The sequence below is a fragment of the Astyanax mexicanus genome, chromosome 14 (assembly GCF_023375975.1).
Source record: "Astyanax mexicanus isolate ESR-SI-001 chromosome 14, AstMex3_surface, whole genome shotgun sequence".
NCBI lineage: Eukaryota > Metazoa > Chordata > Actinopteri > Characiformes > Acestrorhamphidae > Astyanax > Astyanax mexicanus.
Window position 1 is genome coordinate 26,187,329 of NC_064421.1, and position 24,987 is coordinate 26,212,315.

At 38.0% G+C, this 24,987-nt stretch overlaps 2 protein-coding genes across 2 annotated transcripts; one reads left to right on the top strand and one right to left on the bottom strand.

The window, feature by feature from the left end:
- Positions 1-977: 977 nt before the first annotated feature.
- Positions 978-10,712, bottom strand: cmpk2 (cytidine monophosphate (UMP-CMP) kinase 2, mitochondrial). Its single transcript, XM_022672845.2, has 5 exons — positions 9,989-10,712; positions 8,462-8,579; positions 6,815-7,016; positions 4,930-5,163; positions 978-1,849 (listed from the first exon to the last, which is right to left on the bottom strand). The coding sequence occupies exons 1-5, from the start codon at positions 10,592-10,594 to the stop codon at positions 1,729-1,731; spliced, it is 1,281 nt and encodes a 426-aa protein (XP_022528566.2). The 5' UTR covers positions 10,595-10,712; the 3' UTR covers positions 978-1,728.
- Positions 10,713-12,925: 2,213 nt separating this feature from the next.
- rsad2 (radical S-adenosyl methionine domain containing 2) lies at positions 12,926-19,779 on the top strand. The gene is made up of 6 exons (XM_022672844.2): positions 12,926-13,336; positions 15,801-15,962; positions 16,215-16,444; positions 16,847-16,996; positions 17,462-17,494; positions 18,333-19,779. The coding sequence occupies exons 1-6, from the start codon at positions 12,985-12,987 to the stop codon at positions 18,495-18,497; spliced, it is 1,092 nt and encodes a 363-aa protein (XP_022528565.2). The 5' UTR covers positions 12,926-12,984; the 3' UTR covers positions 18,498-19,779.
- Positions 19,780-24,987: the final 5,208 nt, after the last annotated feature.

The window sequence follows — 24,987 nt, forward strand, 5'->3', positions numbered from 1 at the left end:
CAGCTCCACATCACAGAGAAATTAAGAAATGGACAATAAGTATTAATTCCTGCACCATCTCACCCCCTTCTGAAGACATAAATTAACCCAAAGTTAACTAGTTTACCTGCAGCTAGGCAACTGAATTTCAGCGCTCCTGATGACGTATGGGGTTCTTGAAGGGTTGTCTCAATTTCACCTCTTTCCTTTTGTAACACTCAAAAAGGGTTACAAAGGGAAGGGTTACACTTAGGGGTATGTTTAAAAACAATCGATCTTCATTTGAATTATCTGATATCGATTCATATAAACCCAAGTCGATCTTTAGAATTAGCCAGTTATGAGTACAGTCTGGCCAGACCATACTCTCGAGCACCGCCCTCTGGCTGGGGTGATCTGGAGCACGAGAGACAGTGCCCAGGGCAGTGTAACAGGTTTAACTGTAGATTAAACTGTAACTGAGTGATTTGATGTATGAATAGCGAAATTATGATCATGTTCTCTATGAAACAATGGTACTAATTTAGATAATTTTGTCCCCAGGGAACGCGAGGCTCTTACAAATGGACAGAATAATTCCTAAATTAATCGATTTTTAATTGAATCGGGACCTTGTGAATCGGAATTAAATCGAACTGAGAAATCAGTGACGATACCCACCCCTGGTTTCACTCGAAAAAAAGGGGTAGCATTATTGGTAGGGCCAAATGGTAAAATGGGAGTGGGCCTAAAGCCACGACCAGCAACATGGCCAGACTTATCCTCTAATAAAAAAGTGTGGGATTCTTTTAGACATGCCATCAACACTCCGCCGCTACCGCAAAAAAATCTAAAGACACTCTGTGAATATTAATTAAAGCTGCATGGGATAGACTTTTGCAGGACACCATTAGGAAACACTACAACCCAAATACCTAGACATCTGGCATGTTGTATTAGACATGCATTACATACTTCCTCTTTATATGTAGCTCAATAAACATGACGAGAGTTTCACATATCAGTCAACATTTCTCATCATTTATTATTCTTAGCAATGTTTATCTTCCTTCTGAATAACACACAAGATACTTCCTTCTATTTCTTTGACACTGAGTGTAATATGCATTAGACACAAATCTCCAAAATCATATTTAAAGCCTGGAATGGAAAGTAAAACATGTCATGTAGCATAAGATAATAAAATAAAAACTTCCCTATAGCATCTCGTTTTATTAATGCTCAAATGAAATACTAATAAAGGCCTATAAGGTCCTGATAGCTCTTAATATGTAGCAATATATTTTTTTTCTCTCTCTCTCTCTCCTAGGACTTAACGTGGAGCTGACCAACAATGGGGCCTTGTGGTGAAATCTAATTGAAGTGATTGATGAATTCGCCAAGCTCTTTCGGTTCAGTTCCTGTGCTCCGGCGTGAGGGAATAACATAACACAGAGCGAATGGAACATGCTAAGCCGTAGCAGCGTATATGGGAGTTGACGGCTAGCCACGGCATTCATAATAACTTTCCCCCCTTGTGTCATCAGCGCTACTCTGTGGGAAGCGAACAGGTTGTGACATGTCCAGATACGGGTTTTGATACTCGCTGGCCCCAAGCCATCAGCCTCCTGGGCGGCCAATGCACTCCAAGACCCGGGACTTTTCAGTGGGGCCCTGCTTCTCAAAGCAGGCAAATTTGTAACGCTATACTGGCATCTAGTGGAGCGGGGAGGTACTGCAGCCTCCAGGCGACACCAACAGTAACAGTGTTTACAAGTGGCATTTGTTTCTAATTAAACTCAGCACTTGTTGGAGCACTTGGTCAGGGGAGGGGCTGGCATCCACAGTGACGCAGGCAGGATTCTGGATTCGCTTGTAAGCTTCATCCACTCTGAAAGCAAAGAGATTAATATCAACGAAATGACAAAAACAGTCTGCCAAAAGTTTGGGATCACATTGGCTTCTTAATACATTTTAATTTGACTGGCTACTTTTCAGTTAGGCCAAAAACAATAAATTATATATATAAACAGCTCTGGAAAAAATAAGAGAACACTTCGGTTTCTGAATCCGTTTCTCTGATTTTGCTATTAATAGGTATATGTTTGAGTAAAATGAACATTGTTGTTTTTTTCTATAAACTATGGACAACATTTCTCCCAAATTCCAAATAAAATATTGCCATTTAGAGCACATATTTGCAAAAAATGAGATGTCAGAAAACAAGTTAATTTCCATAAAGTTTTAAAAGTTTAGAAATCAATAATTGGTGGAATAAACCTGTTTTTATTCACAGTTTTCATGCACCTTGGCATGTTCTCCACCACCAGTCTTACACACTGCTTTTGGATAACTTTTTCCCATTCCAGCTGCAAAAATCCAAGCTTCAGCTTGGTTTGATAGCTTGTGATCATCCATCTTCCTCTTGATTTTATTTAAGCGGTTTTCAATTTGGTAAAATCAAAGAAACTTATCATTTTAAAGTGGTCTATTTTTTTTTCCAGAGCTGTATATACATATATTTAGGTTTATGTTGTTTTCTATTACTGTAGAAATATTCTGCAGCACTTATTCCCATGTTCATCAAAGTCTCCTCCTTGTTAGGAAGAGTAGATTTGGCCAAACTGTAGCTAAAACCATATGTTGGCAATCGTTTGTGTCGAAACCTTTTTTAAAGCGCTGAGTGATTTAAAAACTGATATTAGAGCAATTAAATAAAACAACATATCACCTTTAATAACTAAAATCTAAACAATAAGACAAATGAGTATCGGACAAAGACAGCAGAGAACATCTTTAAATCATTACAAGCATTTAAAGCATCTAATTGATATCTGTATGTCTTGTATATCAGCTGATAATGCCTTTGTGATGACTGTATCTTCTCCAACTACGTGCTCTTCAAGCTTGTGTCAACAACCGAACAAAAGGCCAGGTCAATGACGATGCTGATAAACTGGTTTAACATGGAAAATGAGGGTCAGACTATCTGTCAAGCTGATTTAGGTAGATTAAGGGAGAACTGAAAGTTAACAGCACATGTTTCTGTTTTCATTCTCCACCTACTGTGAATATTTCCACATAAAAAGAATGGGAATTAGCATATAGACTAAACAGTACTAACTTTGCTATAAGCAGTATAAACAATTGTTTAGGAGAAAAGAAGCCAATATCTGAGACAGAAATGAATTGGGTTCTATATGATTATCTGTTAAACAGTACAGACATGAAGGGACCAATACAAGTAGTCCAAATTACATTTAAATAGTCCATGTAATAAAAAAAAAAGAAAATTAGGATTAGTTTCTGAGCTGAAGTTATAGACTAAACAGTACTATGTTTTGCTATAAGCAGTATAAACATTATTCATTAGTTATTTAGGGTAAAGTATTTAGCATTTTACCTAGTTTGTTTTGAAATATAGTTAGCATAAGTCACAATACTGCACTGATGACACATTGTTTTAAATTGATGATGTATCAGTTCTATTCTGTTATTACTATTTCAAAGCTGAACACACAAAATAATCCTTAAACATAAGATCTCAGTTCGTCTGCTGATTAGATATGGAAAAATGAATTGGCTATGTATCTGTATTGGCCAATTTGTTAGAAAAAAATATGTGACTGGCGATCAGCTGATATTTATCTGATCAGATATAGAGATAGGAATTACAGCAGCTCCTTAGTCACAAGATGCTACAACTACTTGTTCAACTAATCACATGGTGGAGTCATTGGTGGAATATGGCCACTAGCTAAATCAGTCCAGGGCACAAGACTGCAGACACTTATTAAAACCAGTGTTTTACTCCAATCTGTGTGCTGGATTTGCTACCTCAGTCTGGCCTAATTTTGTATCATACATATAGAACTCAAACTCATATATATGGTAGAATGTGTAAAACTAATGTATTTTGTGGAGAAAAAATAATAGAACTTTTAACACCACTAACTGGATAGTACTCTTGAGAGTACATCTTTCAGGTCAGTAGTACATTTCAGTACAGTACAGTACAGAATATCAGAACACAACGGAGCTAACAAACACCACTAACTACTCAAAACAGGAGCCTTTGTCCTAAATAAGAAACCTGTTTTGCTTTTGTTCCCACAGTGCAGTTCTCCAGGGAATGTACTGGCTCTCTCAGCTGGTGCTCAGGGTCCCACAGTGTTTTTTTTTTTAAGTGTTTATATTCCCAAAGGTAAATTGCATTACATTGCAAATATTATAGAAGCCTTGCATGCTGATGCATTACCACGTTTGCCTGAAAAGGTTAATATGACAGTTATCAGTATCTGCCCAAAATCACTGATTGGTCCATCTCTAATGCAGATAGATGCTGGATGTCCTAATGTTTGGCTCACACTACAGAATACTTGGGCAGATTTTGAGGAAAGGGCAGCAACCAATTGTGCTCTCTCAGACTCTGGCAGCTGAAGGCAAGCAGCATGACCCAGGATTTGAACTGGATTTAGTCTGCTTGACGACCCCTTTCTTTTTGCGAGCAGAAAGCACTCCCGTACACCATGTCTGTTTACAAAATCCTGTAGTGAGGGCCAGAGGCACAAGATAACAGCTTTTTTTTTTTTTACCTGATACATTTTCAATTATATTTCTAAAAGATGTTTTACACTTGGCTACTTTTATTTCTGCTCGAGTCTGCTTGAGGGACAACACCTTAACTTAAGTATGGGTTAAAAGCTACTCTGCACAGCTCCAGGAAAAAAACAGAAAATACATTCAAATTTGCCCAGTAGGGAAACTCAAGGGCCAGAGTTTTGCAGCACTCTGTGCCACAGAGCCAGAGGCTAGACCTGAACCAGAGGATCATCCAGCAACACTGAACATGAACCATTCTGATGTGTTCTACTGGATTATGGATGCTCACCAAATTCTTTTGAATTGTTTATGAAGTGCAATACACAAAATCTAAATGTAACTTTGTGGAACAGAAAGGACTCGACATACTTTTGGCGGAACAGGTCGTTGACCTCTAGCTGGGTCTCCTCTTCAGTTTGCCCCAGGCCTCTACCCTGAAGCCTCCGGAGCCGCTCTCGAGGGCTGACTGTCAGCAGCAGGACCAGACTGGGCCGGAGCAGGTCAGAGGGCCACTCGTAGATCTCCGAGCCCAGAGCAGGCAGTTTCTCCACAGCTCCGCTCACTGCTGTGGCTATAGCATACGCTGCAGTACTGTGCCAATATCTGAGACAGAAAGAAATTGGGTTCCATATGATCATCTGTTAACTGTACAAATATGAAGGAGCCAATAAATGTAATCCAAATTACATTTAAATAATCCATGTAATAACCAACAGAAAACCAATGCATTTACATAAATCTGCCCATTCAGCCTATAGCAGCCCACTCATACTCATATCATTGATGTCCAGTGAAAAATATGTATCTCCAAAACAGCAGAGAGAGAATACCATCAATGTAAAAATAACGTATTTCAGTAAACTAAAAGTCTACAAAAAAATATAAACTTGTTTTTCATTGGACACTGAAGATATCCTGAATGAACAAAGAGACATACAAAAACAGAAAGTGAAGAATGTTTTTATTTCTACAATTTAATCCTTAATTTTTTTTTTGTTAAATTAAGTTTAGAATTTAGGCCCTTACACTTTACTTAATTTGAGACTTCAATTTAGGCTTGGTTAAGGTTCAATTTATTTTTTTTAGACCTTTAAAGTTTAATTAAAGTAAAAATCATGTTTTAGTCTCTTTAAGTAGGGATGATCCAGACATTTGGCAGCCAAAGTAGTTTGACCAAAATGCCCAAAAAAAAGCTGAGCGAATTACAATGACTAATTTATTTTAAGTCATACTGTCATCTTTCCTCTGCAACAGAGGATTTTTTTAAAGCAGTGGCAGAAGCCTACAGTCCACCACATGAACCCCCCTAGCTGCTCAGTGTGCTGTTGTATACAATACAGGGAATGTGGAAGAGAGCCAGCAGGCTCGCAAAAAATGATATGAAAAAAACGTCATTATTGTGTTCAGTGTTAGTTTACTAGTTTCACAAACTAATTGTTTTTCAACAAAAAAAATAACAAAGGCTCAGACACTAACAGACCTAAGCTGGCCTTTGCATTGGCTTGTTTACCAAGTCTGGGTGCCATTCTCTGTGTGTAAATTTCACTCACATGTGATTTGAGTAGGCTACATTTATGATTGTGATAGTCCCACTGAAGTAAATGTGTCACTAGAGTAATGAATGTCATGGTTAGGAGAGCACTGCTAAAGTAAATTAATTTTTAGAACAGTGTTGAAGAAAATGGTTTGTGTGGTTGTTGGAATATCTGCTAAGATGTTCAAAGTTCAGTTTAATTGTTTGTGAATATATATTTTTAATAGTAGTAGAAATTGCTTTTTCTTTGCCTATTTATGCTATTTATGTATTCTGTGGTGAACTGCTGCTGCTGATGCTGATGTGAAGTGATGTGGAGAGAGAGAGCACCATCTACCCACCCAGAGACAGCAAGGCCAATTGTGCTCTCTCACAGCTCCGATAACTGATGGCAAGCTACATGAACAGGATTCGAACTGGCCATCTCCTGATCATAGTGGCAGCTCCTGATCTGCTGGACCACTCGGAGCCCCAGCTCTTAGCCAAAAACTTAATTTTGTTTGAAAAATATATATATATTTTGGTGCATCTCTTCTTACTGAGTTTACTGAGTTTAAAGTTTTAAAAAACATTTTACCTAGCTCTTAACTTTAGTTTTTCTGTTTTTGGAAGAGCCTCAAGTTCATGCATATCCTTTACGAATATAATAAAACCTTATCTTTCTCCTGACAGCACAAAAGTTTTTTGTTTATAGACAGTATAAACAATACAGTTTCAAACCTGTCCACAATCACGGGTCTCTGTAGTGACTCTCTAGCTATCTGGGCTGCAGTAATGTAGTTCCCCAGAGCGTAGAAGGCCCTACGGATGAGAGGGGGCTCCGAGTCAAAGCGTTGTCTGAAGGCAGCCAGGCACTGGGGAGGAGATTTCAGAAGAGTGGCTCCCAGAGCCTGCTGCAGGCTTTCAGTCAGAGTGGTTTTACCTGAATGGACAGGGGTTGTATAATGGACAGTCAGGCAATTTGACAGGTAGCTACTGTAGAGTTATGCAAAATAAACACTGCTAGGGATTACTGAACACAAACAAAGCGTTGTCTGAGAGGTAATAGCATGATATTTTCCAGTATCTGAAGTATAATGATATAATTTAAGCAATAATACACAAGAGGTAGTGGCAATATTACACATGATAGCATGAACCTCAAGTGTATTATTGCAATTATACCACAATTCCATTATATCTGTTTATTGAAAGATTTTGAGTTAAAAAGGACGAGAAAATACGATCTGTTTGGTTATGAACACTCTGCGAGTTAAAATAGTTCCATTGCTGCTCTGCTTGTAGCTGCGCTGTAAGCGCTGCATTGTTGCTAGATTAGTGTGGTGGCCTCTATTTTCGGCCATTTCAGTCAAAATTGTGGAAATCTAAGCTTACTGTAAATAAGCGCAAGAGCATTACTTTCCCAAATAAACGTTTTTTAGGGTAGAAATCAGTTTAGATCAACATTCAGTGCTTGTTTGACTTTTTTTTTTTTAGCTTCCTTACATTCAGCTTAAAATACCCTATATTAACTGGAAAATATATAAACGTAAGCTTTTATTTTAATAATAACAACTCTTAACCCGATATTTGTGGCTGATAATGTGTGTAATAATGCATATTTTCTAATCACTGGGCTTATTTATTTGTGGGGCCACATCTTTGCCTGCGCTGCCTATTGGAGACATGGCGTTTTTGCACTGTGCCTATGGGATCCAGCGGCTCCCATTGGTGTATAATGACATCACATTTGGTTTGCATTTGGTTTGTGAGCGCTGCATTGTTGCTAGGTATGTGGCAAAGTAATACATGGAGATCTTTGGTTACAGTGCATTATCGTCTTATAATGTCACTCATAAAACGTCTCTCAGCCAATCACAATGTAGGGTTGAAACTAACTGTGGTATAATATATATTATTACATAAGAATATTATATTTAACTCGAACCAAACAAATAAATAAAACAGCCTTGGACACTATATAGACAAAAGTAGGACTAGACTTACTACTAGATTTTGGTGCATTGCTGTGAGGATTTGTTTGCAGAACCTAATAATCATCCCCATATCCTTAGCTAATCCCAAAAATACTGGACAAAGCACCATCAAGCATGGTGACAGTAGGTTCATGTTCATCTGCCCCAAAGTGTTTTATAAGTGTTGCATTAGCAGTACTTCACCACAGGGATTAGACAAGAGGTGCATGCATTTGCACTTCTCTGTCAGCAATGGGTGCAATTTTAAAAAGCTGAATGCATTCATTAAAAGGCCTGTCCACAGCCATTTGGACAGTTTTAGAAGTGCAGTGAAATAGACAGTAGCTGTCAAATTTGACAATTTAGCAGTGGAATAGTAATATTGCAGCATAAATAAAGTTATACACATCACCTGTAGCATCCAGTCCTTCTATCACAACGACTGGAAACCCTATATCCCGCCTGTAGGCCTCCAGCTGTTGGTTGACAATCTCCAGCACTTCCTTTGATTCTGGGATGATGTCCCTGCACTGTGAAAGCCAGAGAAAGAAAGTGTGATATATGATGGAACCATCAGGAACTGCTCACTAGCTAGAGTGTTATACCTCTCAGGTTGTCTGTGTAGGTTTTCAGTCATCCAGGTCATTGAACTCTTGAGTAGCATTGTGGAATTGTGGTTCAGTCTGAGGGATTTATCTGTACAACAAGCTGATTCTGGTATGACATACCAGCACTGAGGAGGCTAGAAGTATGGCTGTATCCTCAGTAATGGTCCATAACATTAAAGATGTGTCCTAAATGTGTCTTCAAAAAGATGGACTGTGAACAATGATCCATTCATACTGTAGAAAAAACTCCTGTTCAGCAGCTTTACTATACTGTGACTAGATATTACTACAAGTGCTTTTTCATATTTTTAAATGAGGTACTCCTAACAGGGGTATAATGCTAGCGATAGGGGCATAGCATTGCCATCTTGATATTAAGTCACATTTATTCGACTGACAATTAAAAACGAATAGGATAGTTAAACAGATTGCTAAATTAATTCCTTGGAAATGCAAGAATTCAAGATATTTCTGAAAATATCTCTGTAATATTCATGCATTTACATGGAATTCATTTTGCATGCAATCTGTTCCCCTATCCAGACCTATTCATTTGTGCTCATCAATTGATTTATTGTGAATTAATTTTAAAGATGGAGGCACGTGGAGAACTTACTCAAGGTACTGTGTTTAAAACCTGTGTTTTTTAATAAACTACCTGTACATTTTCAAAGTTCTCAGTGCTTCATTTTAAATGTAAGGGCCCTCTCGAAATACTACATATGAATTGTGGAGCTATTTTAAAAATAGTGATTTCTTTGCATGGGTAAGGCTATGCCCCTATCACTAGCAAAGTTTTTGTGATATATTGCAATATATTGTGTTTATAGTATTGCAAAATATCATGCTGCTCCAGAAAAAAATAAGAAATTTAAAAATGATGAGTTTCTTTGATTACCAAATTGAAAACCTCTGCAATATAACCAAGAAGATGCATGATCACAAGCCATCAAACCAAGCTGACCTGCTTGAATGTTTGCACCAGGAGTGGCATAAAGTTATCCAAAAACAGTGTGTAAGACTGGTGGAGGAGAACATGCCAAGATGCATGAAAACTGTGGGTTATTCCTCCAAATATTGATTTCTGAACTCTTAAAGCTTTATGAATGTGAACTTTTCTTTGCATTATTTGAGGTCTGAAAGCCCTGTTTTTTTTAAGCATTCCTCATTTTTTGCAAATAAATGCCCTAAATTACAGTATTTTAATTTGGAATTTAGGAGAAATGTTGTCAGTAGTTTATAGAATAAAACAACAATGTTCATTTTACTCAAACACATTTTTTTCCAGAGCTGTATATTGAATCGAAACACTTGTGAAAATGTGCTTTTACCTCTTCAAGAACCTGGTAGGCATCGTCCAGCCTGTAGAACACAACAGAGTTGATAATATGCAGTGCTGTTGGGTTTTCCTGAGGGGCTGTGACTGGTGTGACATATAGCCTCTGGTTCTCTCCTGCCTCTGTGTCTGTGGTGGGACACCCCCACAGCTCCTGACACCAGTACTGCCCCCCACCATTCTCTTCAGGCTCGTACGAGAACACGGTGAGCGCGTGACTCTGCTTCAGCTCGTTTAACACTCGCTCTGTGGAGCTGGAGGAGGTGGACTCGTCCCGCAGGAAGAATCCCCGGGTGACAGAGTCTTTCACACCGGGCAGGAAAGCGGTCAGCGGTAGGACCCGGCATTCTGGAGGCAGCCGCGAGCTCAGCGCGTTCACGAGCTCGGCGTGACTCCGCGCTCGGTGTACCCTGCCGCCGCCGTGAACGAGCAGAGAGAAGAGGCGCGCGCTCCCGAAAGCGCTGAGCAGCGCGAGTGTGGAGGACAGGCACGAGGGAGCGGAGGGCTCCGCGCGCAGCAGAAAACACAGCGGCTCCGCGCGCGCCTCCAACTCCAGCAGGAAGAGCCGCGAGCAGCCGCGCGCTAACCGAACCGCAGACATGCTCACACACACATACACCAACACAGCGGGACAGAGCTGCCTCGCGCTCACTGTTTAAACACACATATACACACCCCCTCACTTACACACCCACACCGCACAGAAATGCAGAGAAACGAAACTGAACGAGAAAACGAAACTAAAGCAGAGCAGCACGTGACCACAACACCGCTCCCTCATATTAAATACATAAAAAAATGATTAAATAAATACACTATTCTACCACTTAAAAGTTGGAACACAATTTAAATACAGCGGATTTTAATTATTGCATTGTAGATTAATAATGAAGTCATCCAAAATATGAAAAAACATGGTATTATTTAGCAAACATTAAGTGTTAAACCAAAATATGTTTAATTTTTTTAGATTCTACATATTTATGTATAATTAATTGCACTATCTGAGTAATGTAATGTTCTAATCCACATTATAGCAATAACTGATCAACTAAGTAAACAAAAATATTGTAAAACATAAAGTTCAGTCAACCTGAAACATTTAAAGAACTCAAAAAACGTTATGATCAAACTAGCTCTCATCAGAACAGCCCCAGAAAAAAAGACCAATGTTGCACAGGATAAGTCGTGAAATTTACTCACTATTAAATATTCCACAGCCTAATGTAAGTGGTATTATAACAAAGTGCATTCAGAGATTACAGTGTCAGTGAGGTCAGGATGTTGGATATTTACCACCACTCCACCTCAACACTCCCAACCCCGACCACATGCCACAAGTATTAGACAGAGTATCAGTTTCTATTCACCATGCAGCCTCAACCAGCTCCGCCGCCCTTTATAGATGAATGCACTCATTTGTACATCTATGTCAGCAATAGGTGCAGTTTAAGTATTGGACTGTCTGGAGCAGATAATCTATCTATCCTATCTATAAGATAAGTTAATAGAGTGCAGCTGCATGTATTTTAGTCTCAGTATAAAAATACTGCTCTTCTGTATCGACCTTAGTGGGTTGTTCAAGAACACTAGTGACCAAACAGCATCATGAAGACCAAGGAACCCAAAGAGCACTGTTTAATCGATCATCCAAAAAAGGAAAATGCATTCTACAACTGCAAACCTACCAGGAATTGGCTGTCCATCCAAACTGACAGATCAAGCAAGGAGAGCACTGGTCAGAGATGCAGCCAACAGGCCCATGGTCACTCTGGAGGAGCTGCAGAAATCCACAGCTCAGGTGGAAGAATCTGTCGACAGGATATAAGTGGTGCACTCCACAAACCTGGCCTTTATGGAAGAGTGGCAAGAAGAAAGCCACTGCTGAAAGAAAGACATAAGAAGTGCTGTTTGTACAACAAACATGTGGTAGAAAGTTATGTGATCAGATGAGACCAATGTTGAACTTTTTGGCCTAAATACAAAATGCTTTGAGCGGCTAAAAAAAAAAACAATGCTTATCATCTTGAACACACCATCCCCAAAGTGAAACATGGTGGTGGCAGCATCATGCTGTGGGGGCGCTTTTCTTCAGCAGGGATAAGGAAGATGGTCAGAAATGATGAAAAGATTAATGGAACTAAATACAGGGCAATCCTGGGAGACAACCTGGAGGCTGCAGAAGACTTGAGACTGGGAAGGAAATTTAAGACAATGACTCTAAACACTAATACAGCCAAAGCTACAGTGGAATGGTTTAAATCAAAGAATGTCCATGTGTTTGAATGGTCCAGTCAACGTCCTGACCTTAATACCACTCAGCTTCTGCAATACTTTGTGTTGGTCTATCACTTAAAATCACAATAAAATACATTTAAGTTTGTGGTTGTAAGGTGACAAAATGTGGAAAAGTTCAAGTGGTATGACTACTTTTGCAAGCCACTGTACCTTTTGGGTTTTCTTTGGCTGTAAGCCATTGTCATCAACAATAAAATAAATGAACGCTTAAAATAGATCACTCTGACTGTAATACATCTATATAATATGAGTTTCACATTTTATATTCAGATTTTTTGAGATGCACTAGTAGATATGCTTTGTATGACGATAAACAAATAAATTAATGAGTGGCATAAATGTGCAACCTTGCCAAATAAAGGCAAACGGATACCCAAGACAGACAGACAGAGCAATTTCTAGAGCACACAGCCTGATCGGGTCTCTAGGTTTCGTTTCAGGATTAAAACACGAGTGTGTGTAGTGGGTGTGTGTGTTTAGAGAGGGGGTGTATTTGTTGTGGGTGTGTGTTGATGTGGAATGGTTGACATCCGAAGTGCTATATCAGCTTCTGTGAAACGAACCCAAAGCTCGAGCCGTTTCGGTTTCCATTCTCCTCCGCACAGCATCAGCCGCCCTTTATAAACAGAGAGACGCTCGCGCTCTCCCTCACACACACACACTCACGCGCGCGCAGTTAGTCAGACAGTCAGCATGCTGCTCGCAAATCAGGTGGCTCTAGTCAGGCTGCTCCTGCAGCTCTGCATCACTAACGTGCACGCGCTGCTCTCTGCTCTGCTCGTACGGATGACCGTGTGGATGGGAGTACGACCCGGACCCGGACCCGGACAGAGCCAGCTGACCCCCAGAGAGCAGCTCAGAGGGTCCAGAGCAGAGAAGAGGAGGGACCCGGACAGAGTTCTGGTCACAAGTCCCAGAAGTGTGAATTACCACTTCACGCGCCAGTGCAACTACAAGTGCGGCTTCTGCTTCCACACCGCCAAAACCTCGTTCGTGTTACCCATAGAGGAGGCGAAGAGAGGACTACTGCTCCTCAAACAAGCAGGTAAGTTAAACAGAGACATCCAACACTGCTGCTTACAGTACGGACAGATGTTTTACATAACCTGAGCTAGTTAAAAGGATGGACAGTTTAGCTCTTTAACAAGCATTTAAATTGAGGTTGATGGATTTGGTCAACCAATACTAATACTAGAGTGTTTCAATATTTGAAACAGTGGCTTAGTGTTTTTTTATTATTATTAATATTTATTACGTGAATAAATCATGCAAAATGCACCCTATACTCTGTATAAATGCTTACTGTATACATATTACAGTGTAGCTACTGTTTACCCACAAGCTCTCACTGTTACAGAGCTGGAGACAGATAATAAATGTTAGATAAAAAAAAGTCCAAAGGTAAGTCAACACCTCCAAATATGCACTATTTATTATTTCATATTTCCTATTTTAGGCTAAAATACTGTGCTGTTTAATTTCTCAATTCACCACTGGGTTCTTTTAAGCAATCCAGAGTGAATATAGAAGTCTAAGATAAACAGTGGTGGACAGCAGATAATCTCTAAAGAGGATAATACTCACTTAACACACTAGAGACACTAGAGAGCGCTCCTCAGTGAGTCCAAAATGAATGAGCTCATATGAAGTGTTTTTAAATAAAAATAAAGTTTCCTAATATCATAATACTCCTCTTGTACAAATCTTATAGCAATAAATGAACAGTAAAATATTTTTTCTTCTTATTTTATTATATATATATATATATATATATATATATATATATATATATGTATATATATATATATATATATATATATATATATGTATATATATATATATATATATATATATATATATATATATATATATATATATATGTATATATATATATATATATATATATATATATATGTATATATATATATATAATGTATTTGTAACACTTCTACCTGTTAATTTACATCTTGACTTTTTTGACGGATAAAAACGTAACTAAAAAGTAAATAATGCAAAATGTTACATTATGTTTTATATTTAACCAGCAGAATCCAGTAATGTATCAGTGAAAGCTTGTGGATAAACAGTACATACTAATAGTTAGTGATCACATCAATCAATATTTTCTTTTGTAGAATTACAATCATTGACAGGTTACTCCCTCTGACAATTATTTAAATTGATTTAAAAGACAATAAAGAGACTTTAGTCAGTCAGTCAGCAGTTTACAATGAACAATGTTATGTAGTAACAAACACCTTTATTTGAAGATAGCAACCTTTAGATTACAGACGTTAACAATATTTCTGCAGTATTCCACAGATTTGTGTTACGCCCTCGCTATGTTTTCCTGTGTTTTCCCCGTTTCCTAGTGTGTTTCTCTAGTACTTTTCCATCACGTGTGTGTAATTTGTAGCTCCGCCCCTTCCCCAGGTGTTCAGTGTTTCTTGTTACTATTTATAGCACAGTTTAGTCCTTGTTTATCGGTCGGTCTTTGCACCTTCCACTGTCGTTTGTCTTGCCACATTTCTATTAGTTATCGCCACGTTCCACAGTTCTTTGTTTAGTAGTTATTTTCTGTTTATTTCTCTGGTTGGTTTACTTGTTTATTTCTTATTTATATTTACGTTTATTTCCTAGTCACGTTATTTCTTTGTTTTGTATATATTCATGTAGTTAGCCCTGTTTGTTATTATCTGTTTTACGTTTCTCCCTGTTGTTTGTTTATGTACATATTTATATTCGTTATTCCCCTGTTTGTTTATTTGTTTATTTGTTATTTATTAAAAGTTTGGTCTTACCCGCATTTAAATCCGCCTCCCGTCTCATCCCCGTGTTACAATTTGGAGTTTTTATTACACATTTGAACATTTTATAGCAATAAAAAATTTAGAAATGTACTACTTTTTTGCTGTAAATTACAAAAAAACAAATAGAACAAAGGCTGTAATTTGACTGTAATTAATTACTGGATTAGGTATGGTACAGTATTTGTCTGTATTTTTATGGGAATATTTTGGCTTCTTTTGCTGCCAGCCATTTTTTATTATTAGTAGTAGTATTATTGTAATTAGTTATATCATCATTAAACCTCAGACATTTTCTATGCTGAGCAAGAGCTAAACTGTTATTCTGCATTAACCAAATGGACTTCAGCTGGCCACGATTAAACACTTACATTGCACTTAATTTAGATTATGTATTATTTAATTTATGTACATATAATATAAATACCGGTATATACACTATCCATATTGCTATTACTGGTGCACTATAACAATACATACTTTAAAATTATAATGAAACACTTTCAAATGACAGAAATAGTATTTTTTTCTGTTTATTCCATGTTAAATTTGCCACAGCAACTTTTGTACAATCAAAGGTCTTTTTAATATTGATGTTATGGCAGTGCGTTAAAAGCAAGAACAAATACATCCTGTAAGTATATATTAAAATACTAATAATGATGTTGATACTACTACTAATAATAATTATATTTTTATTAGGAATGGAAAAAATAAACTTCTCAGGTGGGGAGCCTTTCCTACACCAGAGAGGTGAGTTCCTGGGAGAAATGGTGCGATACTGCAAGCAGGAGCTTCAGCTGCCCAGCGTCAGCATCGTCAGCAACGGCAGCATGATTAAGGAGAAGTGGTTCCAGAGCTACGGTGAGATACGCTTGAGGAACAGCAGGGGACAGCATTGGCACATTCATCAACTTCACTGCCCTAAGCTCTTTATACTTACACAGCACTTAACTGGTCCTTATTTTCCTACTAATTAATATAGTTTCTCCCCTACAATAGAAAATAGTTACAATTAAAATCAGCAGAAATCTTCAGTACTGTAACATACGGTATACTGTATCATATTGGCATTAGTATAAATGCTAAAAATAACAAACTATCTGACTTTTGCAGGAGAGTATTTGGACATTCTCGCAGTATCATGTGACAGCTTTGATGAGGACACCAACAGAACAATTGGTCGAGCTCAGGGCAGGAAGAGCCACATAGAAAACCTGCAGAAAGTGCGAGACTGGTGCAGAGAGTACAAGGTGGCCTTCAAAATCAACTCAGTGATCAACACCTTCAACGTACATGAAGACATGACGGAGCACATCACTGCCCTTAATCCTGTGCGCTGGAAGGTAGGGGTCTCAAACTTATACAAACAATTTTAAAAACACCAGCAAATAACAGTTTTTTTTAATTAATCTCATCTTTTAATTAACAACACCTAAAGCAGTTTATAAAATAATTTTAATCACCTTGGGAAGCTAATGAGAATATGATTAAACAGCTACTTTTCTGCGAACTTCCAAAAATAAGTACTGTATAATAAGTATTGTATAATATTTGTTAATTGCAGCAAATGATACTGAAATTTAAATACAAAAAAGAACTAATTGTATAAGTACTGGGACATGTTAGAAGTGATTCATTTTGAGTTATTTTTAAGCCAGAATGTATTTTTTTTATTCTTTAATGTATACAGATGTTCTATTGTATATGGCTGTGAGTTAAAGTTTCCCACTGGTCCTGTGTTTCAGGTGTTTCAGTGTCTGCTGATAGAGGGTGAAAACACAGGTGGAAACAGCCTTCGGGAGGCGGAAAAATTTGTCATCACCGAACAGGATTTCCAAGATTTTCTGGACCGACATAAAAGCATTGAATGCCTGGTCCCGGAGTCTAATCAAAAAGTAAAGTAAATTTCTTTAAAGTAGTTTTTAAAGTATTATCTTTAGGTTTTAGTTGTTTATATATAACTTTTATATATATATATATATATATATATATATATATATTATTTTATGTGTTAATTTAAGTAGCCTTTTGATTCGCCATTTCTATATGATTCCTACCAATAAACCCTATATATTATTAAATATATATTTCTGATTCCTGTTATCACTACTATAACATCAATACAGTCAAGGCTAGTATTCTTTAAAGCATCTTTGCGTACAGATGACAAATAAATGGCCGAGCTAGTATCACAATAAACACTCTCTCTACCTTAGATGCACTTAACCTTTTTATATTAAACCACTCCAAATAATTTTAAGACAGTATCTATTTAGAATCCATTGAATAGATTATGTAGCAGTTCTTAAAAACTTTAAAATTTATGTCTTTTTTAACCTGTTTTTGTTTTCTCTTTATAGATGAGAGACTCCTACTTGATTCTGGATGAATATGTAAGTACTATTCAATTATCCATTCAACTGTAAAATTTCCCAGTCCTATTCATAAATCATATCAGGTTTTGCATACATTATTAGGTATATAAGCATATCAGTGGTTTATAAAGCATATTTGCATTGTGAAGTTTATGTGTTATTCAACAGGATGATGGTTAAAATGACATGCATCTCTGAACTTTCCACATTGTGTTGTATTTGCATTTATACTGACATGGAAAAAATTTAACTATCACCATTATAATCATTTTATTATGATAAATGTAATCATTTATGCATGTTCATTTCATGTTTGTTTTATTAGATGTGCTCATTTACACTTATTATTCACAGTGGTAATTCACTCATATTAGTTTGTTGCAAAGTTACTCGTAGGTTAGTCTGACTTTAAGTGTACGTGCTGACTAGCAGAGAAATCTTGTCTGATAACACCAGGATATGAACGTGAAGGGAAAGAGGTTATGCTGACATTTAGACGAGAAGCAACTCTGTCTTGGAACAGAAGGGAGTTTCTGTCTTGGGATAGAAGGGAGTTTTAAAGGATGCAGTTGCAGGAGGAAACCCTATGCCCATGTTTGGTTCATCTCTTTGGAATAAGGCCGAGCAGGATAAATAACATCCTCTGGGAAACTGAGCACCTTCAGAGCGTGATGATTTCATGAACTGATTGTACTCTCAATATCTTGCATTAATAAAATCTTGTTACTCATTTGACATGACTCAGAACTTAATATTTGTCTTTATTATTTGTCACAGGTATTTCCACCACAATACTAGGGTTTATTAGTACTTTTTTATAATCGAGATCACTGATCTTCGATCTGTGCTTTTGCAGATGCGGTTTCTGGATTGTCGAGCAGGAAGAAAAGACCCCTCAAAGTCTATTTTGGATGTTGGGGTGCAGGAGGCCATTCAGTTCAGTGGATTCGATGAGAAGATGTTCCTGAAAAGAGGAGGCAAATACGTATGGAGTAAAGCCGATATGAAGCTGGAATGGTGATCTTCAGTGTGTGTGTTCTCTTTAAAATTACAGTGTAACCTGTTTTTAAACAGTGTGGAAGCCACATTATTTACGTTACATTTTTATTTTTTATTTAATTTATTTTAAATGGAAATTTTAAATGTGTTTGTGTGTGCATTCTTCAGTATCTCTAAAAATCAGTATCTCTAAATCCATGGCCTAATTAGCTTGAAAAAAAAAATTACATTGCACTTTGTATTTACATTTGCACATTTTTAAATATATATATACACAATATTATATATAAACAAAGATTTATATTTTTGACAAAACATGTTTTAATAAAGAACTGTGATAAATGATGTGACTGAAGTTGTTAGGTGGCTGTTTGTTGGAGACTAGGTACTAGAATAGGTAAGTTATGTGACATTTATTTGTAAGTATGTGGTGGGCACACCCAATACGCAAGTATACGGTGCCAAGCTCCGATGGAAAAGCTGTATGAACCAACACCATGAAAAGATCATTGACACGTGTAATATAAACTAAATGTTGGTTGAATAAGCATTTTTAAATTTTCAGGTTGAAGTTCTCTAAACTCATTTTATTGAGTTGTACTGGCCAGTAAGTTTACACAACTTGATAATATGATTTCTTCTGACTTAAACACAAAATCACTTATTAGAATGCAGTGACATGGTGATATTGTGATATGGAAGTGCTCCCATGATGGCATGGGGCTGCCATTGATTTTTATTTAGTTAATAAAAACAAACTTTAATTTGGAGGTTTGTTAAGCAGGATTTGCAGTGTGAGTTTGTGTTGAAAGAGATGTTTTAGTGCAGTTGGCTTAGTGTCTTTTCAGCTTTTTTGTAAGTTTTAAGCACTCACCCTAAAGAAGTATAATATGAAGAGAACGCACCTTAAATAGCCCCCGTCTACCTCTTAACAGTGTCTGTTCACTGAAAGCAATGGCCATCCTTGTTAAATGTCTTCTTATCTGAGTTTAGAAATGTGTTAATAAACTGATAAAGTTAATGAGAAAACTTCTGGGAAATTTTTCTAGTAAAATTTTCCACATTCATAACTTTATTTATTTTAATTTTACAAGACTTTAGCTATATTACAACTGCAGTCAGATTTGCCAGCATATCTTTTTCAAAAGTCTGTTAGTTAGTGGCTTATGTTATTATTTGGAGAGGGAGATTTGTATTTAAACTGACATTCAGCTGTCATTCAAGACTAAACCAGTTCAGTTTGGTATCGTAGCCTCTGCAGACTGGTTTTGTGTTTTATGTCTAATAAAACTTTGTTTTGTTAAGCAGAATTTGCAGTGTGAGTTTGTGTTGAAAGAGATGACTTAGTGTGGTTGACTTGGTATTTTTGAGGGGTTTTTTTTTTGTAAGTTTTAAGCACAAACCCTAAAGAAGTATAATATGGAGAGAACATGCCTTAAATATCCCATATCTGTTCACTGATGTCAATGGTAAACACTGTGAAATGGCTTGTTATCCAAGTCTTGTAATGTTTAAATTAACTGTTAGGTAAATGGGAAAATGTCTGGGAAATATGTCTAATTTACAACAAGCTTTCTAGTAAAATCTTCGAAATTTGTAACTTTATTCATTTAAATTTTACAAGACTTTATCTATATTACAACTGCAGTGAGATTTGCTATATCTTTTACAAAAGTGTGTTACTAAATTAGTTAGTGGCTGAAGTTAGTTATTTCTTTGGGGTGGGAGATTTGTATTTAAACTAACATTCAGCCTCCCAAAAGTGTTGTGATGGAAATAGTGACAGAAAAAATAAGTTGCAGAGTCTCTGAGTCTTGATAAAAATGAGTAACAAGATTTATTTGAGAAGACAATGTAAAATACAGAATCCCTCATTTGGAACAGTGCCACGGTGTCTTTTATACCCCTTGGTTCCCCCAACCCTTGATACCTTACTACCTAATATGGGTATACGTGCCACCAGTGTGGCATATCAACTTTTTCTGACAGGTGGTATAACATAACTCCTTCCTCATCATATCAGTCCAGTTCTCAAAATTGTGGTTTTCTGCAGCCTGAGGGAAAAATGACCCTGGACTCCAGATAGCAGACAGAACAGTGACGCGCATTCCTTGGCACACACATACACACTGCTTCTCAGATAGGCAGACTGAGGGGTGAAAAACAGCTTTACTCACTGAAAACACATTATCATCGTATGGAACAAAAAGAAATAGCCGTCATAATAGCCGTCATTGATTATGAATCATCTCAATAAACACATTCCATCACACTCCCCCCTTTGATTCTAAAACAATAACATTTACAGATCATTTTCTTTAAAATCATCAAACAAACATTCCAGCCCAAGTGTAGTGTCTAACTCTGCTGAGTCTTCTGCAATTTGTAGGACCTCACAACATTATAATTTTTTAACATGTAATTTTTTTCAATATATATTTAAATATATAGTTCTATATATATTTGATTTTAGTTTATTTAACATATATATGTATTCTCAGCAGGTTTAGTATATTTTTTTAGATCTGCCAACATTAACAGCATAATAGTAAACTTTGTGGCTCCAAGCCAACATACTATAGGAACACAGAATAATGGTGATTTGCTCTTACAGCCTACAAACACAAACACCTTGCAACTAACACACATATACAAATAATACACGACTAGAATAAGGTAGCTTTGGGCAACAGACAACACAAAGATGGTAAGTAAAGGAGAGGCCACACCCAATATGCAAATATATGGTGCCAGGAGCCTATGGGAAAGCTGTATGAACCAACACTGTAGAAAGAGCATTGACACGTGTAGTGACTAAAAGTTGGTTGAAATCACGTTTTTTCATTGGCTCAATAAGCATTTTTAAGTTTTCAGGTTACAGTTCTCTGAACTAATTTTATTGAGTTGTACTGACCGATAAGTTCACTAAATTTGATAATATTATTTATTCTGACTAAAACACAGAAACACTTTTTAGAGTGATGGATTCTGCTTTTGGTGTGAGAAAATGTTTTTCATAGTCATAATCAGGGCCCTGGCTGATATGTGAAGTGCAATGTAAACCACTCTTTTTCCACTTCAGTGGGTTTGACACTATCTTTTCTGCTTCTGATGTCTGTTTTTCTCCCTTTTTATCAACACTGTGCCACATATAAGCAAACCCTGGACCCCCAGCTGCTATCTGCACCATGCACGCACTGTAAGCCCAGATAAGTTGAATTTACTTTAAAAAAACTGAGGAAACCGGTTGCCTTAAAAAAGTTAAGTAATGGGTAATGAAAACTGAAATTAACATAACTTAGAATATCAAGTTAATTTAACTAAAAGAGAAGTTGCTTTAACTTTTTTATTTTTGTTATATTGTAAGACTAGATGAGTTTACTTAACTTTTTTAAGGCTTGCTCAATTTTTTTGAGTAATGGGGAATGAAAACTTGAGTTAGTGTAAATAAAACATCAGGTCATTACAACTAAAAAGGAGCTTGATTTATTTCTAAGGTAGCCCAGGGGGGAATCACTACACACTGATGGTGAGTGTTAGTCAGAAACTGTTAGACACAACCAGTATGCAAATAGATAGTGACAGAAGCCAATGGATAAGAAGCTGCCAATAGCAACAGACTAAACTCAGTTATTATAAGTTGGTTCAACTCAAAGATCTCAGTTTGAATGTATATATGTGCCCACAAATGTTCAACTAACTCAAAATAATTGAGTATTGTTTAGAAATATACAATTTTATGTAAAACAGACTTAAATAATTTAAGTTTAAACAATGTATGGGTTTACAGTGTGGTTGTTCTGAAAATCTACAGCTAACCCTTCAGGAGAGCTAAGCAATGTACACCCCAGTTCACACATCAGAGCTTTTGTTTTTCCCAATTTGGGTCACAGCAAATTGGCTTTGCCCCCTCTGGGTGGGTAGATGGTGCTCCCTCCCCATATCCCTAAAGAGTGATGTCTGCAGCACTGCGCACATCGGAATGATCGGCTCCTATGATGTATATTGGAAACGAGTCGCTGTGTTATCCTCCAAGCGTGCAGGCTACTTGGCAATGCTGCATCAGCGGCAGTTCGAAAAGATGCGGTGGCTGACTTCACATGTATCGGAGTGTGTTAGTCTTCACCCTCTTGGTGTGTTGGGGCATTACAAGAGATAGGGGGAGTCCTAATGAGTGGATTAGGTAATTGGCTGTGCAATGTTGGGGAGAAAATGGGAAAAATCTGAAACTGCTTTTAAAGTTATTTTGGCGTGTTTAATGGGGCTGTTGTACTAATAAGAGATAAAGATAAGAAGTAGAAGAAAAAGACACTTCTGTTTTTTTCTGCCACAGTGTCTCCAGTTCCACCGTCCCGCCCCTCCTCTGCCCCTCACTGCTACTGCTGACCCATGTGCTCATCCTCTTGTGTGATCGCTTCCCAGCAGTCCCGAGCAAAATGTCCATGCTTTCCGCAGTTGTAGCAACGGTTACTCCAGTGTGCATTCTCATATTGTTGGCTCGGCTGGAAGGCTTGCCCACTGCAAGCAAATACTCTCCCCCTGCCTCTGCTTCGAGCTCTGCCTCTGCACTGTCCTCTCCCCCTGCCCCTCCCTCTCGAAACACTCACAGGGAGGGCTGCAACTTGTCCAACTATGGTTAAAATAGCTTGGTCCAGCATGTCCGCTCTTTTCTTTTCCTTTCTTTTGGCTTTGGCGTTAAGGAGGGCTTCATGATGCACGGCGTAGTCTTCAATCGTACTCAGGGGGCTTTTGTTGTAGCCCACACAGTGCTGCTTTATGGCGTTAAAAAGTTCAGGCTTCAGCCCTAGCAGGAAGCTGTTGCGCAAGTACGCTTCCCACAGGCTCACATGGTCCGCATCAGCCGCTCTCGCTTGGGGCGCTTCTAATCCGCTGAAGTCTGTGTGTACTCTTGTGAGGCGGACCAGATAGTCTTGAACTGTTTCTTCATCTTCCTGCTTGCACGCTGCTATTTTTTCCGTGTTTACGTGTAAGGGAAAAGCAGCCTCCAGACGAGCCCTCAAGTCTCTAATCATAATCCAGTAGGGACCGTTAGGACCCCCTTGGTTCCCATTCGGGTCAAGTCCTGTGGCGTAGTCTGGGTTAATCAGGTGAGTATCATTTCCTGTCCAGCCCCGATCTATCTTGCAGTAACTGGAACCCAGTTTCCGCATCAGGATGCGTTTGACTTCATTCTCAGTCGGTTGGCATGATCTGCAAAAGTTCTCAAACTCTTCTCCGAACTTTCGTCCCCCCACTTGGCGGGGGTCTGTTAGGTCAGAGGCAGCTTCTAGAATGTCTTTTACTGTCCAGTACCGATGTACTAGCATGGAACCCTCTGATCCATCTATTTTGACCATGGGAGAGAAGCGACTCTGGGCTTGAGTTGCAGTCCGCCTTTCCCCTGGTTCAGGCTTGATGTCATGTTTCTGGGTGCGTTTTGCCATTGGATCTGCATCTGAACTCGTTTCCCCAAGTGTTTCAAGCAGTTTGTTCAGCTGGTGCTTTAGTCTCTGGTCCAGCCGTTCTTTAAATGCAGCATAGATGTCAGGCTGTAGGGGCGGTTCTCCCCGTAAAAGGTTTTTATGTGGAGCTGGTTGTCTTTGTTTGGCTGCTTGCTCGGGCGCTGCTGCTCCCACTTGGTCCCGCCCTTCTGGCGGTGGTCCAGCTAGATTCTGGTTTGCAGCTGGCTTGGGTCTACTCGGTGGGGCGGCATTGAGGTCAGATTCAGCAAACACTGATTCTGAGACGTACTGAGAGGCTGGGTTAGTACCCACTGCCCCTCTCTCCCTCTCTGTCTGCCTACGCTCTGCTTCCTCCATCCAGAACCCAACTGCTTGTAATATGGCATTTTTATTTTTTGTCCAGTATTTAATCACCCCTTTGGGACACCCTACTGGTGGCTTTCCCACTCTAACCTTAAATTTTTCTAAGTATTTCACACTGAGGCTCCCAGTAGTAGGAAATCCAAAATATTTTATCCACAGTGGGACATACATTACACTATCAACTCCATACATGGCTCATTTAATTAAAAAGAGCTGCATCATGAATTTTTTGGATTAAATTGTAATTCTTTAGTTATTTGGGATCCCATTTTTGTTATTTCATTTGATTTAAATGACTCAGAGTAATTTACCCCATTAATCCTTTCTCACCTTTTTTCTTTCTCACCTGTTTAATACTTAAATCAGTACCCAGTACTATTAGTATTTTTTATGCACTCCTTCCCACGGTCCCGGGACCTACTCTAATGACACATTTATCAATAGAGGCCTCGCTATGACCAGGCTAGTGTTTTTACACAGTCATGTAACTGTTCTTAATCCAGGGCGGAGTGCTAAAGGAAGGATGGAGGGATATAAATAAATTTTAAATAAATTACTGTCTCAAATTTTGTTCCTAATGATTAAATTAATTAACCTGTCACTGACCACCAATGTTCGCTTATGAGGCCTGGATTGCAAGTGGGGCGGGGTAAGAAACTGCATTTACTTGTCCTTATTCTGTGGAGT

Excerpts from the sequence above, each read along its gene's own strand:
- rsad2 (XM_022672844.2), top strand. The coding sequence starts at position 12,985 with ATGCTGCTCGCAAATCAGGTGGCTCTAGTCAGGCTGCTCCTGCAGCTC. Across the intron at positions 13,337-15,800 it reads ACTGCTCCTCAAACAAGCAG|GAATGGAAAAAATAAACTTC; the intron begins GTAAGTTAAACA and ends TATTTTTATTAG. Across the intron at positions 16,997-17,461 it reads TCCCGGAGTCTAATCAAAAA|ATGAGAGACTCCTACTTGAT; the intron begins GTAAAGTAAATT and ends TTCTCTTTATAG.
- cmpk2 (XM_022672845.2), bottom strand. The coding sequence starts at position 10,594 with ATGTCTGCGGTTCGGTTAGCGCGCGGCTGCTCGCGGCTCTTCCTGCTG. Across the intron at positions 7,017-8,461 it reads AGAAGGACTGGATGCTACAG|GTAAAACCACTCTGACTGAA; the intron begins GTGATGTGTATA and ends CTGTCCATTCAG. Across the intron at positions 5,164-6,814 it reads AGACCCGTGATTGTGGACAG|ATATTGGCACAGTACTGCAG; the intron begins GTTTGAAACTGT and ends TTTCTGTCTCAG.